This window comes from Chiloscyllium plagiosum, chromosome 15, assembly GCF_004010195.1.
Source record: "Chiloscyllium plagiosum isolate BGI_BamShark_2017 chromosome 15, ASM401019v2, whole genome shotgun sequence".
In the NCBI taxonomy this organism is placed as follows: Eukaryota; Metazoa; Chordata; class Chondrichthyes; order Orectolobiformes; family Hemiscylliidae; genus Chiloscyllium; species Chiloscyllium plagiosum.
In genome coordinates, this window is record NC_057724.1 from 1,627,922 (window position 1) to 1,646,374 (window position 18,453).

The 18,453-nt window shown below is 44.4% G+C and overlaps 1 protein-coding gene across 1 annotated transcript in view; it reads right to left on the reverse strand.

Moving 5' to 3' along the window:
- Nucleotides 1–8,543: 8,543 nt before the first annotated feature.
- Nucleotides 8,544–18,453, reverse strand: part of LOC122557465 (probable G-protein coupled receptor 139) — a 33,717-nt gene continuing 23,807 nt past the window's right edge. The window contains exon 2 of the mRNA XM_043705224.1: nucleotides 8,544–9,446. Within this exon, the coding sequence (XP_043561159.1) occupies nucleotides 8,548–9,369 (822 nt within the window). The 5' untranslated portion in view covers nucleotides 9,370–9,446 and the 3' untranslated portion in view covers nucleotides 8,544–8,547. The remainder of the gene's footprint in view (nucleotides 9,447–18,453) is intronic.

Sequence of the window (18,453 nt, forward strand, 5' to 3'; positions counted from 1 at the left end):
TGTAGTCTAGGTAGCAGTGGGAGTCGGTCGGTTTATAGTAAATGCCCGTGTTGATTCGGTCGCCCGAGATAGAAATGGAGATGTCTGATTTACCTGGACCGTCTCAGACTCCTCCCTCCCCTTCCTAGTGCTCTCCACCTTCCTAACCTGCAATCTTCTTCCTGACCTCTTCGCCCCCCACCCCCACTCCGGCTTATCATCCTCACCTTTACCTTCTTCCACCTATCGCATTTCCAACACCCCTCCCCCAAGTCCCTCCTCCCTACCTTTTATCTTAGCCTGCTTGGCACACCCTCCTCATTCCTGAAGAAGGGCTCAATCACCAAGAATCTGTTCTGGAATCCACGTTGATGTGACAATCAAGAACTCACAATAAAGCCTTTTGTTCCTAAGGAGGCCATGGAAATTTGACACATCCATAAGGGCACTTGACAATTCTTATATCTGGATGCATCATGGCTTGGTACAGGAATTGCTCAGCTCAGAACTGTTCAAAACTACAGAAAGTTGTGAATGCAGCCGAATCATCATGCAAGCCAACCTTCCATCCATTACTTCATCTATGTTTCTCACTTGGAAAGGTAGATAACATCATCTAAGACACCTCCTACCCTGGTTATAATTTCTTCCAACCTCCTCCACCAGACAGAAGATAGAAAAGCTGAAATAAATGTACTGACAGGTTCAAGAACAGCTACCTCCTCGCTGTTTTGAGACTTCTGAATGGACCTCTCAAATTTCAAATCTAATGTTGATCTTGCTTTTTGTTCACCTACTCTTTGACTGTAACTGTATATTCCTTATTCTGTTCTGTCACTCTATGATCTTTGTTTGGCATGATCTGTACTGCATGCAAATCTTTTCACTGTACCTTGGTACATGTAATAAATCAATATAAAAAAAAAGACCGACCACACCCATTGGAAGATAAAGTGATGGCCCTCACATCTGTACCGGAGCTTACATCATTCGTTGGGTTGGTGAATTATAATGGAAAATTCACGCGTTACCTGGCCTCCATCCAGGCACCCTGAAAAAGTGTTAGCCTCGGAAATGGTCTCATAGCCAAGATGTTGCCTTTAGGGAAGTGAAGGAGCAAGTATTGTTGTCTATGATCCAATGTGAAATGTGGTGTTGACATGTGATACATCCTCGTATGGTACTGATACATGTGATACATCCTCGTTTGGCTCATTGATGGTCCAGCAGAGAGGAACAGCTGATAATGTATGCTTCCTGGACTTTAGCTGATGCCGACTGAAGAAATGCCCATATATAGACAGAGGGTTTGGCTGTAATCTTTGGTGTGAGAATGTTCAAACAATACCTTTATGGACATAAATTTATAATAGTGACAGATCAAAACCCCTGCTCGGGCTACTTAAAGAATACAGGGCCGTGCTAATCTAATTTAGTAGTGGGGTCTCATTCTGAGTGTGTATTATTACAAGTTGGAACATCCGTTTGGGAGGTCAAGTGGCAAATGCCTTGAGCTGCCTCCCACTGGTGGATACACTACCACTGGTGATGCCACCAAAAGAAACTGTTCTACTTTTCCACTTTCTGGGCACCAATCACCACTGAAAATATCTGACTGTGGACATAAAAAGATTCCATCCTGGCAAACTAAAACACCTAAAACAAGTGATGGGGCAAACAAAAGGGCCATCACAATCAGAATTTGAACATCGTGGGTGGCACGGTGGCACAGTGGTTAGCACTGCTGCCTCACAGCGCCAGAGACCTGGGTTCAATTCCCGCCTCAGGTGACTGACTGTGTGGAGTTTGCACGTTCTCCCCGTGTCTGCGTGGGTTTCCTTTGGGTGCTCCGGTTTCCTCCCACAGTCCAAAGATGTGCAGGTCAGGTGAATTGGCCATGCTAAATTGCCCGTAGTGTTAGGTAAGGGGTAAATGTAGGGGTATGGGTGGGTTGCGCTTCGGCGAGGCGGTGTGGACTTGTTGGGCCGAAGGGCCTGTTTCCACACTGTAAGTAATCTAATCTAATTTCTGTCACTGTGAGATCAGATCACCACAGAGGATGGTATATTATTATGGGGAGCAAGAGTGATTGCCCCAAGCAAAGGTCTCCACCAGATATTGGCTGAACTCCACCAGGGTCATCCAGGGTTTTCCAAAATGAAGATGTTGGTGAGAAGTTATGTCTGGTCACCAGGATTGGATGCCAACATGGCCAAGTTGGAGGGGCATTGCCCAGAGTGCCAACAAGGACAAAATGTACCGCCAGAAGCTCCCCCACATTCATGGGAATAGCCAGGTAAATCCTGGACTTGGTTACATGTCGACTGTGCTGATCCTTTCATGGGCTCTGTTTTTAATCATTGCAGATGATTATTCAAAGTGTTTGGACATGCTTAGAGTTCACTCATCAAACACAGGGATGATAATTGAAAAGTTGAGTGCATCTTTTGCAATACATGAACTTGCAGAGATGTTGGTCACAGACAGCAAGCCATCATTTACCAGCAGGGAATTTGAGTATTTCCTAAATTGATTGGGTTTGGCGTGTAAGGACAGCTCTATACAATCGTGTCAATCTAGCGGAAAAAGCAATCCAAACTTTGAAGGCAGGCTTAAAGGTATAGCCTACAGCTTCAATTGTCCCAGTTCCTGTTTGATTATAGCACCACCCCACAGGGACAGCACCAGCAGAGTTGCTAATGGGGAGAAGACTGTGCATCAGGTGAAACTTGATCTTCCCGGACCTGGGAGTGGGGAGGAAGGAGTGGTTGAATGATGAAATGGCATCAGGAATGCCAATTCTGGACACTAGACTCCTCTAAGCAAGAGAGGCAATTTACTCAGGGGAGGAGTTGTGTTGAAACCATGAGAATGGCCCTATATGGGTAAGAACGTGGTCAGATCCCATAGCATACAAAATTTGGGTGGGAGAGGCAGCCCTGAACCATGATGCAACATCACAAATGGGGCAAGAGCCCTTCAGAGCATCTGGGAAGGCTGTCAGAACACTTGGGTTCTCCCCCTCCATCTAGCATTGAAGAAACACTGAGGATGAGATGAACATAGCAGATGTTGCAGTCTTGATGCTGTTACTGCCAGAAGATTTCAACAGAGATACTCTGGGCGCAAGAAGTGGGCTACAGTCTGGTACACATTGCCAACATCTGAGGCAGAATCGGTTGAACTAGACCCCAGGAAAAGTGAACATAGGCTCCTTCGAGAATAAGGCGGGGAAGTAATAATGGGGGACCAGGAAATGGCAGAGGTGTTGAATAAGTACCTTGCATCTGTCTTCACAGTAGAAGATACTAATGTTCAAAGATTACTAAATATGGAAGGGGCAGCAGGAGGAGTGGAAGAGAAAACTTAAGAGGGAAAATAATGGAGCTAAAGACTTTAACAGTATATATATCTGGAAATTAAAAGAAGTAGCTACAAAGTTCATGGATGTACTGCTTAATAAACTTGCAGATTTCCTTAGATTCTGGGAATGATCCAGAGTATTAGAAAGAAGTCATCTAACACTGTATTTAAAAAGGAAAAGAGACAAAAAAAAGTCAGTCAGCTTAACAATGTTATGAGGAAAATGTTGCAAAATTATAATTACATTATAAAGGATGGAACAGCTGAACATTTAGAAACAATATTATGATCAAGGACGGTCAGCCTGGCTTCATGAAGGAGAAATCATGTTTATTAAAAGTCTTTGAGGAGGCAACAAGTAGGACAGATAAAGAAGAAGTAATGGATGTAATTGGATTGGTTGATTAATAGATGACTGCTTAATTCATAGAGTCATAGAATCACAGAGATATACAGCATGGAAACAACAGTTTGGTCTAACTCAACCATGTCAACCAGATATCCTAAATAAATCTAGTCCCATTTGTCAACATTTGGCCGACATCCCTCCAAACACTTCCTATTCATATAACCATCCAGATACCTTTTAAATGTTGTAATTATACTTGCCTCCACCAGTCCATACACACACCACCCTCTGCATTAAAAAATTACACTTTTAAACCTTTCCCCTCTCACTTTAAACCTATACCCTTTAGTTTTGGATTCCCCCACCCTGGGGAAAAGACCTTGTCTATTTACACTAACCTTCTTCCTGATGATTTTATAAACTTCTATAAGTTCAACCCTCAGCCTCCGAAGCACCAGGGCAAATAGTCTATTCAGCCACTCCCTGCAGCTCAAACCTTCCAACCCTGGCAACATCCTTGTAAATCTTTTCTGAACACTTTCAAGTTTCACAACATCCTTCCTATAGCAAGGAGATCAGAATTGCACACAGTATTCCAATAGTGGCCCAATCAATATCCTGTACAGCTGCAACATGACGTACTAACTCCTAGACTCAATGCACTGACAATAAATAGAAGACAGAAGACTGGAATAAAGGGCAAATTTTCCATATGACAACCTGAAACGGGTAGAGTGCTACAGTGATCAATGCTCGGGCACAAATCATTAGCGATATGTATGCATGATTTGGATGAGGGAAGGAAATATGAGATAGATAATTTTGTCGATGACAGTCAAAATGTGGGAAGACAAGAATGACAATGATTCTGCAAAGAGATATAAACAGAGTTAGTGAATGTGTAAACATTTGTCAGCTGGAATATAATGTGGAAAAATATGTGCATATGCAGTTTGGCAGGTAGAATAGAACAACTGAATATTATTTAAATAGAGAAAGACTGCAGATACCTGCAGCATGGAGGGGTTTCAGAAAACTCATGTCATCCAAGTACAGTAGGTCTTATGGAAGGCAAATAGAAGGCATTTAAAAAAAATGGAGGTTAAAATTTGTAAAGACTTGCTAAAAATATACAAGACACTAGTTAGACCACAGTAGATCAGGCAGCATCTGGGGAGCAGGAGATTCGACATTTCGAGCATAAGCCCTTCATCAGGAATCTGAGGCTGCTTGAATCTGATGAACTTGAAGTTCCAAGGCTGAATGTCCTGGTGTGCTGAAGGGGCAATTGCACAACAATCACCAGGCAAGGGCCTTCCCTCCCAGTCAGAAAACACTTCAGCAGTCTGGGAAATTCAACCTTGGCCCTTCAGGTGACCGTCCTCCAAGGCGGACTTCAGGACAAGCAACAATGGGTGGTACGGTGGCACAGTGGTTAGCACTGCTGCCTCACAGTGCCAGAGACCCGGGTTCAATACCCGCCTCAGGCAATTGTCTGCGTGGAGTTTGCACATTCTCCCCGTGTCTGCATGGGTTTCCTCCGGGTGCTCCAGTTTCCTTCCACAGTCCAAAAATGTGCAGGTTAGGTGAATTGGCCATGCTAAATTGCCCATAGTATTAGGTGAGAAGGTAAATGTTGGGGAATGGGTCTGGGTGGGTTGCTCTTCGGAGGGTCGGTGTGGACTTGTTGGGCTGAAGGGCATGTTTCCACACTGTAAGTAATATAATCTAATCTCTAATCTAAATGCAAAGTGGTTGAGCAGCGGCTGATAGCCAAGTTCGGTACTTATGAGAATGGCCTCAATTTGGACTTTCGGTTCATGTCACCCTACTGCACTAGTGTGCACACACACACTCCTACATACTCACACACTAACACAGACCCTCTCTCAGACACAAGCTCTCTCTTATACGCACACACATACATACACCCCTCCCACTCACACCCACGAACGCATCCACTCACAGGCTTATACCCCATCATACCCACATATATAATTTATCAAGCTTACACATACATGTACTCGCACCCACATGCAAGGACTCACATGCACCCACTCACTCTGTCTCTCCTGCATGCACACACGTATAAGTTTATGAGGTGAATTTGTATTTGCAGAATTGTACTTATTTTGCTCAAAAATGCATAATCTACAGTCAATCCATGTAAGATTCTATAAATCCCACTTTAGAAATAGAACCAGTCTGACTCAAGATTGGGACATAGACAGACTTTGACCTCTCACCTTTAATGTATTGTCTGAGCTGAAATAATACCTTTGTTAGAAAACTTGAAGTTATCTTGGGAATGTGACTTAAAAGGAGTTCTATGATTTACATATTAGTAAACCAAAGCTAGCAAACCCATTCTAAAAGATGAGAGACTTAATCTAAGTTTGTTTAATATATTTCAGCCACATGTCACTGTACACTTTTGCTATAAATTGGTGTCTTATGGTCCTGCTTCATTACCACCTGATGAAGAAGCAACGCTTCAAAAGCTAGCGCTTCCAAATAAACGTGTTGGACTATAACATGATGTTGTGTGATTTTTAACTTTGTCCACCCCAGCCTAACACCGGCTCTGCTAAATCTGTATTTTAGAACATAGAACATAGAACGTAGAACAATACATAAAGAGTTATGTTGTGCTGGCCTTGTATCCCACTTTAAGATCAGGTTAACCTTCATACCCTTCAGGGTACTAACTTCCATGTGCCTATCCAAGATCGCTTAAATCTTTCTAATAGATTTGACTCTACGACCACTGCTGGTAGTGCATTCCATGCACCCACCACTCTCTGAGTAAAGAATTTACCTCTGACATCTCCCCTAAACCTTCCTCCAATTATCCTAAAATTATGCCCCGTCATGATCGACACTTTTGCCATGGGAATGTCTCACTATCCACTCTATCCATGCCTCTCAACACTTTGAACACCTCTATCAAGTGACTCTTATCCTTCTTTGCTCCAATGAGAAAAGCCCTCTCTCAGTCTTTCTTCATAAGACATGCCCTCCAGTCCATGCAGTATCCTGGTAAAATTCCTCTACACCTTCCACATCTTTCGTATAATAAGGCGACCAGAACTGAACACAGTATCCAAGTGTGGCTCAACCAAGACTCTATAGAGCTGCAGAATAACTTCACGGCTCTTAAACTCAATCTCCCTACTAATGAAAGCCAATACACCATATGCCTTCTTAACAACACTATCAACCTGGGTGGCAACTTTGAGCGATCTATGGACATGGACCCCAAGATGTCTCTGTTCCATCGCACTGCCAACAATTCTGCCTTTAGTGAGTATTCTGCATTCATTAATTTCAGGGCCCAGTGTCCCAGCCTCCACCACACACACCAGGCCCTGCCACCATGCCATCCACCATCACAGACCTCCTACTGCCAGCCACCAACAATCTACATCAACAGCCACTCACCCTCCCAGCCAGATCACCACCGTCTCCCTTGTCTGTCCAACCGCTCCTCCCCCTGAATAGACCATACAAGCTTCTTATGGCAGCTGACAGTATAGATGTGGAAGGGCTGTCTCCCTGTGTAGGAAAGTTAAGAATCAAACAGCATAATCTCAGAATAAAGGGTTACCCATTAACGACGGAGAACAAGGGAGAATTCCTTCTCTCAGAGGGTAATGAATCTGTGGAATTCTTTACAACAGTGCAATGTCGAGTTTGGATGATTAAATATATTCAAGGCTGAGACAGACAAACTTTTAATTAGTCTGGGAATCAAGGGTTAAAGAGAGAAGACAGGAAAATGGAACTGAGAGTTATAAATCAACCATGATCTCATTGGCCCAGCTGGCTAAATGGCCTTCATCTACTCCTAAGTCTTTGGTCATATGGGCTAGAGGGATCAATAGCTATCAGGCATAGATCTAAGCTAACAAGAAAAAGGTTAAGAAATTAGTTGAGGGGAGTGTCTTTTTAAACTCAGAAAGTGGTGGGAGTCTAGTACTCACTGTCTGAAAGGGTTGTTGGTGGCACAGTGGTCAGCACTGCTGCCTCACAGCGCCAGAGACCCGGGTTCAATTCCCGCCTCAAGCAACTGACTGTGTGGAGTTTGCACGTTCTCCCCGTGTCTGCGTGGGTTTCCTCCCACAGTCCAAAGATGTGCAGGGTCAGGTGAATTGGCCATGCTAAATTGCCCGTAGTGTTAGGTAAGGGGTAAATGTAGGGGTATGGGTGGGTTGCGCTTCGGCGGGGCGGTGTGGACTTGTTGGGCCTAAGGGCCTGTTTCCACACTGTAACCAATGTTTAGATGTCCATTTATGTTCCTATGGGCTCAAGGAATATGGGATCAAAAGCTAAAAAAAAAGGATAAGAGTGGTCAGGTATTTGCTGATGAGCTTCAACATAATAGGCAAATACTGTCCTTCTGTTCTGTAATTCTCTATAATCTACTCACAATGCTTCAGTGTTCAGTGTGTGATCTTTGGGAATGTGATTACAAGATTTTTGGGAATAAGTTCTTATGCTTACTGGACAAACAACAGCAATGTCAGTTCTATTTATTGAATAACTTCCAGGAATGCATTATACCATGTATCTGCACCAATTGAAGAAAAAGACTTGCACCTACAGAGCACTTTTCATTATTGCCAGATCTCGCTTATAATAATAAATCAGCTGGAAATGTAATTTGTGAAGTGCAGTCAATATTGTGAAGTATGAAATCATGTCACAATGTGCATGGTTGCCTTAATTGATTTCTCTCATGCATATTGAGACTCTGTCTGCATGGAGGACATTATTAGTCACTTTCAGAATATCCACGTTGACACAATATTAGATAACTCTGAGTTCCCTTTCACAAAAGTACTCAGTTATTTTCATTATTTAATGATTTTGCACATTAGCATAAATGGGTAGTTCACCACATTCTTTAACTGCTCCCTAAACATAGTCTGGGTCACAGCATAAATACAAGTGTTTGTGCAACAGCTCAGCAGCTGAAGTATGTAACCAGTTTCTTGTACAATTGCATTAATAGATCCAACATTACCAAGAAAATACCACAGCCGGTTCCAGATGGAATATACCATAAACATTGACCATAACAATATGAAATTCCCTGAGATAACAAACAGTAAAATGATGGATTTCCTTCGATTCACCATTTCTGCATCTTTGGGGCTCTCCCCACTGCTAAAAGCCCGGAGTCTACTGCGGGCTCTGCTGGTCACGACAATGTGTCTAACAGTTAATGCATTGAGCAACAAAATCAGAACAAATGGAATACATGGGGTTAAGGTGTAATGAAGCAGTTCAAATACTGCCCACAGTTGTGAATCTGTGTTTTCATCAGTTACATTGCAAAACCATGGACTGTTATCAAGTTCATACTTACTTGTATACATAAAATACCAAAAAAGGTTCTTTAAACAGCTCAGTGCACTCACTACTCCTAAAATCACAGTGGCAGTTTTCTCACTACAATATTTAGTTTTCAGCTTCTGGCAACAAATGGCCACAAAGCGATCAAAGGTGAAAGTGACTGTGAACCAGACAGAACAGTCTGTAGCTGCATAAAGCAGGACAGCGTGAATATTACACAGACGGATGTACCACACAAAATGAAACTGTTCCCAATAAACAATTGGAATGTGTCGCAATATCAAATCCAGAATCACAACGAGTAAATCTGCAGTTGCCATGGCCACCAGGTAGCATGTTACACACTTGGAGAGACCACAATTTCCTCGAGACAGGATCACAATTGTCACAAGGTTAACTGTGAAGAAAGAAAACAAACGGGGAAGTTACTCATCAGATTTTAGGTATGGGGAAGCATTCCCCAGGAAGTTGGGATAAAATCCACAATATTCAATCTTTAACGTTAAAATCTTTAACCTGTGGATCTGAATATAAAACTTAGAACACACCGTGGGTAGCACGGTGGCGCAGTGGTTAGCACTGCTGCCTCACAGCGCCAGAGACCCGGGTTCAATTCCCGCCTCAGGTGACTCTCTGTGTGGAGTTTGCACATTCTCCCCGTGTCTGCGTGGGTTTCCTCCGGGTGCTCCGATTTCCTCCCACAGTCCAAAAAAAATGTGCAGGTTAGGTGAATTGGTCATGCTAAATTGCCGTAGTGTTAGGTGTTAGGTCTGGGTCAGTGCGCGTCGGCGGTCGGTGTGGATATGTTGGGCCGAAGGGCCTGTTTCCACACTGTAAGTAATCTAATCTAAAAAAAAACATACAACACTACAGCACAGGAACGGGACCTTTGGCCTACATTGTTGTGTCTACCATGCTGCTAAATTAAACTAATCCCTTCTGCCTGTCTTTGGTTCATATCCCTCCATTCTTTGCACATTCATGTGCTTGTGTAAAAGCTGCTATCGTACTTACATGTACCACTACCACAGCAGCATGATACAGACTCCTACCACTCTCTGTGTAAAATAAATCATCCCTCACACCTCGTTTGAACTTATCCGCTCTCACCTTAAATGCATGCCTCTTATTATTAGACATTTCAACTCTGAGAAAAATATTCTGACTATCAACTTTATGGATGCATCTAATAATTTTATAGACTTCTATCAAGTCTCCACTCAGCCTCCACCATACCAGAGAAAACAACCTGAGATTTTCTAGCCTCTCCTTTTAGCTCATACCCTCTAATCCAGGCAGCATCCTGGTAAATCTCTTCTGCACCCTCTCCAAAACCTCCACATTCTTTCTGTAATGCAGTGACCAGAATTGAATTAAATATTCTGAGTGCTGCCTAAGTCTTATAAAGCTGCAACATGATATCCTGACTCTTGTACTCATTTCCCTGACCCATATAGACAAGCATCCTTACCACCCTATCTACTTGTGTGACCACTTTCAGGAAGCTATGGACTTGAACCCTAAAATCCCTCTGCACATCAATTCTGTTCATGATCCTGCCATTAACTGTTTACTTTTCCTTAACATTTGATCTCCCAAAATGAAGCTTACCTGGATTAAACTCCATCTCCTATTTCACTGCCCATATCTGCAACTGATCCATATCCCACTGCATTCCTGGACAACCTTCTACACTATCCACAATTCCACCAATCTTTATACCGTCTGCAAACTTACTAACCCATCCATCTACGTTTTCTTCCAAGTCATTTATGTATATCACAAACTGCAGACGTCCCACTACTGATCCTTGCGGAACACTGCCAGTCATAGACCTCCAGCCAGAAAAGCAGCCTTTCACCGCCACCGCTTTCTATAGGCGAGCCAATCCTGAATCCAAGCTGACAAGTCACCATGGATCCTTTGTATCTTAATCGTCAGGATGTGTCTACCATGCAGGACCTTATCGAAAGCCTTACTAAAAATCCAGATAGACAACTTCCACTAATCTACCCTCATCAAACACCTTTGTCACCTCCACGAAAAATTCAATTAAATTAATAAAATATGACCTGCCCAGCACAAAGCCATGCTGACTGTTCCTGCTTTTCCAAATGCGCGTAAATCTTATCCCTAAGAATTCCCTCTAAAAGCTTCCCAAACACCAATGTGCGACTCAATTTTGAATTATCCTTATTTTCCTCTGGAACAGTGCAACAACATATAAAATATGTATGCTTATATATATGTGAAACAGATAACATAAAAAATAATATATAAATCTTGGTCAACAAATATGTCAAATCAATGCATGAATGTGAACAAATACAATAGTGAAGTAACAATGAGCTATGAGTTGGTTGAGCAGATTATAACATTGCAAATAACAACGGAAAATGCATTTATGAGCAGAGTAGGGAAGGGGGATAGGAGAGAGACAAAGTTAACCATGATTTGCAGGAGCAAAAGTTGGATGGTTATGGTCAGAGCCCACAGTCAGTGGTGAAGTAGGATCATTTGCCGATGATTTTGTGATGGCCTGTAATGCTGAAATGGTCATTGGCTGGAGCAGGACCTATCAGTCCTGTTTGTAGTGTCTCACAGGATTGTAACATCAATATCAGTAGAAGGGCTCCATGGTGCAGGGTATTCCCAGTGACCCTACATCCACATTGATGCCACAGCCTGAAGTGCTGAGATCTGTCTGTGGTCAGTCCAGTGAGAGCTATATGGTTCTTGACTCTGTGAAATTTCTCATTTGATGTCGGCAGTGTCACTGTGCATCAGTTTAATTACCTCCTCCAGCATCCCACACAACCTTAACCAGTGTGGCTTCATCACTGCTTGGACCGCAAGCAATTTACACTGCCTCTGACATCAATGTGACTGAGGCTGTAAGGTGGAAAGGTGGGGGAGTCACAGAGGTTGGGGACAGGTGTTTGGGAAGGTGAAGCAAATCTGTGGTGCACTAGCCAGAGATGTCAGGGCATCTTAGAATCAAAGGGATAATGCACAGAAAAAAGGCCCTTCAGCCCATCGTTCTATGCCAGTCAAAGACAACCACCGAACTGTTCTAATCCTATTTTCTAACACCTGTGGTATGCTTAATCTACTGGATAAGAATAAATTGGATGCTAGGTGTGTTTACAGTTTGGAACAACAGTGGGTGTAAAGATAGGAACCAGGGCATTAAAGGAGACAAAACATCATAGATTCAAGTGGTATTCAGTCAGTGTGCTGGATGGGGTCACATATAAGAAGTGTGGGCTGGGATTGAGAGAAGCTAACTCTGGGAGAAAGAAACTGGGACAGCTAGAGTTTTGGATGTTTAATACACTAATTTAAACTGAGATGCACCTGAATAGGTTTGCAGGTCAATCCTAAATAAAATCATCATGAAAACTAGCATAATCAAGCCATATAAATATCTTGGAGGCAACAAAAGTATGGGCTTTTGTGTAATCCACTGCAACTTCTGGATGTCAGTGTAGGGCAGTCCTCCAGATGTTCCCTTCAATAGTGACCAATCTCTCAGTGTTTGCTATATTTGCTGCCAAAAGATCTGGACCACAGACATTACAGAAAGTGCATAGTTAAGGACAGCAGCACTGATCTAGTTTAATGTGCCTCATGGAATGTACAATGCAGGAACAAATCTGCAAGAAAATCACAGAGATATTTAAGAATGAGCAAGTGATGATATTATGAATACCTCTTTTACTCAAATATCAATTGGGATAATGTCCAAATGAAGGGAAAGTAATTAGGGGAAGGAATTTCTGAAATGGGTTTAGGGAACTCCCTTGATCGCAATGTTCTCCTGCCAAACAGAAAGGATGTGGTGTTGGGAAATGAGGTGGGATAAGTGGGCCATTGTCCGTAGGGAGAACATTTGGTTAAGCGTGCTCTTTATAGATTAGCCTTAAATATGTAATGAGGAAAAGCACCGAACATTGTTCCAATTGATAGTTGAACAACTAAAATATTTGTTTCTTTTTAAGGATGAGACAGTTAAAGGGAATGGCTGGATATATTTCAACGAGTAATGAAAACCAAAGTCAGACATTCTTTTGATAATGAGGGGATGGAGATAATGATTAAGCTAAAAAGAAGAGCACACGTTGCATATGAGTAATAACTGGATTAAATATAACACGTTGAAAATGTCAGGTAACATGTAAAGGAACCTGAAAATATTGCGCTGGCATTTAAATAATAGTTAAACATGTTAAATCCTGTCAAGGAGAAAATTGGTCACATTTTTTAAGGAGCAAAGCAAGGCAAAAATGTATTATAAGCCTTTTGTTATTCATTCACAGAATGTTGGCAACATTCACGAAGCCATTGTTAATTGCCCAATGCAGCTATCCTGAAGAAGCTGGTGGTGAGCTGCCTTCTTGAACCAGTGCGGTCAGAGTGCTAGCTGCCCAAAGTGAAATGCTGAGAGTTGAGGTAAGTGTGGGAGTTTAGGGAAGTGGGAAGAGGGAGGCATTACTCTGTCTTGTTTCCAAACTATTTCCACAGGTCCATTGGGAACATGAACAGAGAAGATGTTACAGTTTAAAACGGACATTCCAACAGTGGCTGCACAGGCACCAGAAAGGAGGAACATGAGATTTGAAAAGGCTTAAAAAAAAGGTCCATTGGAGGCAAACAGTTGTTAGTTTCACTAGTGACAATCCAGGCAGCAAATAAAAGGTAAGCATAGAGTCATAGAGTCATGGAGATGTCCAGCACAGAAACAAACCCTTCTGTCCAACTTGTCCATGCTGACTAGATATGCTAACCTAATCTAGTCCCACCTGCTAGCACTTGGCCCATATCCCTCTAAATCCTTCCTATTCATATACCATCCAGATGCCTTTTAAATGCTGTAATTATACAAGCCTACACCACTTCCTCTGGCAGCTCACTCCATACACGTACCATCCTCGGCATGAAATAGTTGTCCCTTAGGTCTCTTTTCTATCTTTCTTCTCTCACCATAAACCTATGCCCACTAGTTCTGGACTTCCCCACCCCAGGGAAAATACTTTATCTATTTATCCTATCCATGCCCCTCATGATTTTATGAACCTCTATAAGGTCACCCTTCAACACCTGACGTTCCAGGGAAAACAGTCCCAGCCTGTTCAACCTCTCCCTATAGCTCAAATCCTCCAACCGTGGCAACATCCTTGTCAATATTTTCTGAATCCTTATAAGTTTCACAATATCCATCAAATAGGAAGGAGACCAGAATTGCACGTAATATTCCAAAATTGGCCTAACCAATCTCCTGTACTGCTGCAACATGACATCTGAACACCTATACTCAATGCTCTGACCAATAAAGGAAAGCATAACAAACGTCTTCTTCACTACCCTATCTATCTGCAACCCTACTTTCAAGGAGCTATGAACCTGCACTCCAAGGTCTCTTCATTCTGCAGCACTCCCCAGGACCATACCATTAAGTGTATAAGTCCTGCTCTGATTTGTTTTTCCAAAATTCAGCATCTCGCATTTATCTAAATTAAACTCCATCTGCCACTTCTCAGCCCATTGGCTCATCTGATCAAGATCCCATTGTACTCTGAGGTAACCTTCTTTGCTGTCCACTACAGCTCAATTTTGGTGTCATCTGTAAACTTACTAACTATATCTCCTATATTCACATCCAAATAATTTATATAAATGATAAAAAGTAGTGGAACCAGCGCTGATCCTTGTGGCATACCACTGGTCACAGGCCTCCAGTCTGAGACACAACCCTCCACCACCACCCTCTGTCTTCTACCTTTGAGCCAGTTCTGTATCCATATGGTTAGTTCTCCCTGAAATCTAACCTTGCTAACCAGTCTCCCATGGGGAATCTTGTTGAATGCCTTACTGAAGTACACATAAATCACATCTACCACTCTGCCCTCATCAATCCTCTTTGTTATTTCTTCAAAAAACTCAATCAAGTTCGTGAGACATCCAGCATCTCTTCCTCTGTAATATGGATCTTTATCAAGATGGCAGAGTAGCCATTTTTGAAGTGGCCATTTTTTGAGAGAGGCTGCTTTGCAGTCAAAGTGCTGCTGGGTAGGTCTAAGTGCAGACTTAAGTGAAAACTGGACTCTGTTGAGGAGTGTGAACAGCAACAAGGTGATGGCAAGTAAGATTTTATTTTCCTGAGTGTGCTAGTCATTAAAGGGGTAGAGAGGGCATCCAGTTATGTGACCTACTTCTCTGAGATGTGAGAGATCAGGGAGCAGTCGAGTGTCCCTGGCAATTATGTCTGCAGAAGGTGTGTCCAACTGCAGCTCCTCTCAGACTGCATAGATTGTTTGGAGCAACAGTTGGATGCATTGTGAAGCACAAAGGAGGCAGACAGTATGATGGACAGTAGCATCAGAGAGGTAGTCACACTGCCGGGATGGTCAGGTAGATGGTAGAGGGAGGCAGCTATTGAAGGATTCTCCTGTGGCTGTCGTCCTCTCAGACAAACATATCACTTTGGATACAGTTGTGGAGACAAGCCACTCAGTGGAAACTAACAGCAGCAGCAGCAGCAGCCAACTCTGTGGCAACATGACTCGCTCTGCTGTAAAGCAGAATATGGCAAAGTCCAAGTGAGCAATTGTGTTTGGCGACTTTCTCTTTTAGGGCACAGACAAATGTTTCTGCAGCCATGAACAAGGCTCCAAGAGCAGCCAGAGGACGTTGTACACGTTGGCACCAATGACATAGATAGAAAAAGGGATGAGTCCTGCAGAGTAAATATAGGAAGTTAGCCAAAGGTTAAAAAACAGAACCGCTAGGATAGTAATCTCGGAATTGCCCCCAGGGCCACACGCTAGTGAGAGTAGGATTAGGAGTACAGGGCAGATGATTGTGTGGGTGAGCAGGGATTCAGATTTTTGGATCATTGGGTTTCTTCGGGGGCAGGGGTGACCTGTACAATAGGAACGGGTTGCATCTGAACTGGAGGGGGGGGGCAATATTCTGGCTGGAAGATTTGCTGGAGATACCCAGGAGAGTTGAAACTCAGCTGGTGGGGCGGGGTTGGTAGAACAATCTTAAACAGCAGTGATACAAAAAGCAGGTTGAGGCTTGTACAGAAGTTAAAGAGACCGAGTGAAATGGACAGGACAGGCAAGTGCATGGCAGGGAATAAGGAAAGACTGTTGAATTAATCTGGATTTATTTCAATGCAAGAGACCTGATTGGTAAAGCAGATGAACTCAGGGCAAGGAAGGCGACATGGGATTAGGATATCATAGCTATTACAGAAACATGGCTGAGGAAGGGACAAGACTGGCCACTCAATGATCCAAGGTACAGATGCAATTGGATGGTTAGTCGGCAAGGCAAGAAAGGAGGGGGAGTGGTGCTTTCTATTGGGGAAAATATCATAGCAGTACTTAGAGAGGATATTTCTGATGGGTTGTCCAGTGGAACTGAGAAATAAGAAAGGGGTGATAAGTTTGATAGGACTGTCCTGTAGGCAGGAGAAAGTGAGGACTGCAGATGGTGGAGATCAGAATCAAAACCTGTGCCATTGGAAAAGCAGAGCCAGTCAGGCAGCATCCGAGGAGCTGTTTCGATTATATGCTCTTCATTGGGCAAAAGGTAGAACTAGGCAGCGCGGGGTTCCCGGACTGGGTACGAGGATTGAACTAGGCAGTGCGGGGTTCCCAGACTGGGTTAGGGGTAGAACTAGGCAGTGTGGGGTTCCCAGACTGGGTAAGAGGATCGAACTAGGCAGTGCGGAGTTCCCAGACTGGGTAAGAGGATCGAACTAGGCAGTGCGGGGTTCCCGGACTGAGAAAGTGGTAGAACCAGGCCGTGCAGGGTTCCCGGATTGGGTAAGGGATAGAACTAGGCAGTGCGGGGTCCCCGGACTGGGTAAGAGGTAGAACTAGGCAGTGTGGGGTTGCCGGACTGGGAAAGAGGGAGAACTATGCAGTGTGGCGTTGCCGGACTGGGTAAGAGATAGAACTAGGTTGAGCGGGGTTCCCGGGCTGGGTAAGAGATAGAACCAGGCAGTGTGGGTTTCCTGGACTGGGTAAGAGGTCGAACTAGGCAGTGTGGGGTTCCCAGACTGGGTGAGAGGTCGAACTAGGTTGTGCAGGGTTCCCGGACTGAGAAAGAGGTAGAACTAGGCAGTGTGGGGTCCCTGGACTGGGTAACAGGTAGAACCAGGCAGTGTAGGGTTCCCGGACTGGGTAAGAGGTAGAACCAGGCAGTGCGGGGTTCCCGGACTGAGAAAGAGGTAGAACTAGGCAGTGCAGAGTTCCCGGACTGGGTAAGAGGTAGAACTAGGCAGTGTGGGGTTCCCGGACTGAGAAAGAGGTAGAACCAGGCAGTGCGGGGTTCCCGGACTGGGTAAGTGGTAGAACTAGGCAGTGCGGGCTTCCCGGACTGAGAAATAGGTAGAACCAGGCAGTGCAGGGTTCCCGGACTGGGTAAGTGGTAGAACTAGGCAGTGCGGGGTTCCCGGACTGGGTAAGTGGTAGAACTAGGCAGTGCGGGCTTCCCGGACTGAGAAACAGGTAGAACCAGGCAGTGCAGGGTTCCCGGACTGGGTAAGAGGTAGAACCAGGCAGTTCGTGGTCCCGGACTGGGTAAGAGGTAGAACCAGGCAGTGCGGGGTCCCCGGACTGAGAAATAGGTAGAACCAGGCAGTGCAGGGTTCCCGGACTGGGTAAGAGGTAGAACTCGGCAGTGTAAGGTTCCTGGACTGGGTAAGAGGTAGAACTAGGCAGTGTGGGGGTTCCTGGACTGGGTAAGAGATAGAACTAGGCAGTGCAGGGTTCCCGGACTGGGTAAGAACTAGAACTAGGCAGTGCGGGGTTCCCGGACTGGGTAAGAGGTAGAACCAGGCAGTGTGGGGTTCCTGGACTGGGTAAAAGGTAGAACTAGGCAGTGTGGGGTTCCTGGACTGGGTAAGAGGTTGAACCAGGCGGTGTGGGCTTCCCTGACTGGGTAAGAGGTAGAACCAGGCAGTGCAGGGTTCCCGTACTGGGTAAGAGGCAGAACTAGGCAGTGTGGGCTTCCCGGACTGGGTAAGTGGTAGAACCAGGCAGTGTGGGGTTCCCGGACAGGGTAAGAGGTAGAACTAGGCAGTGCGGGGTCCCTGGACTGGGTAAGAGATAGAACTAGGCAGTGCGGGGTTCCCGGACTGGGAAAGCGGTAGAACTGGGCAGTGTGGAGTTCCTGGACTGGGTTAGAGATAGAACTAGGCAGTGCGGGGTTCCCGGACTGGGTAAGAGATACAACCAGGCAGTGCGGGGTCCCTGGACAGGGTAAGAGGTAGAACTAGGCAGTGCGGGGTTACTGGACTGGGTAAGAGGTAGAACTAGGCAGTGTGGGGTCCCTGGACTGGGTTAGAGACAGAACTCGGCAGTGTGGGTTTCCCGTTCTGAGAAAGTGGT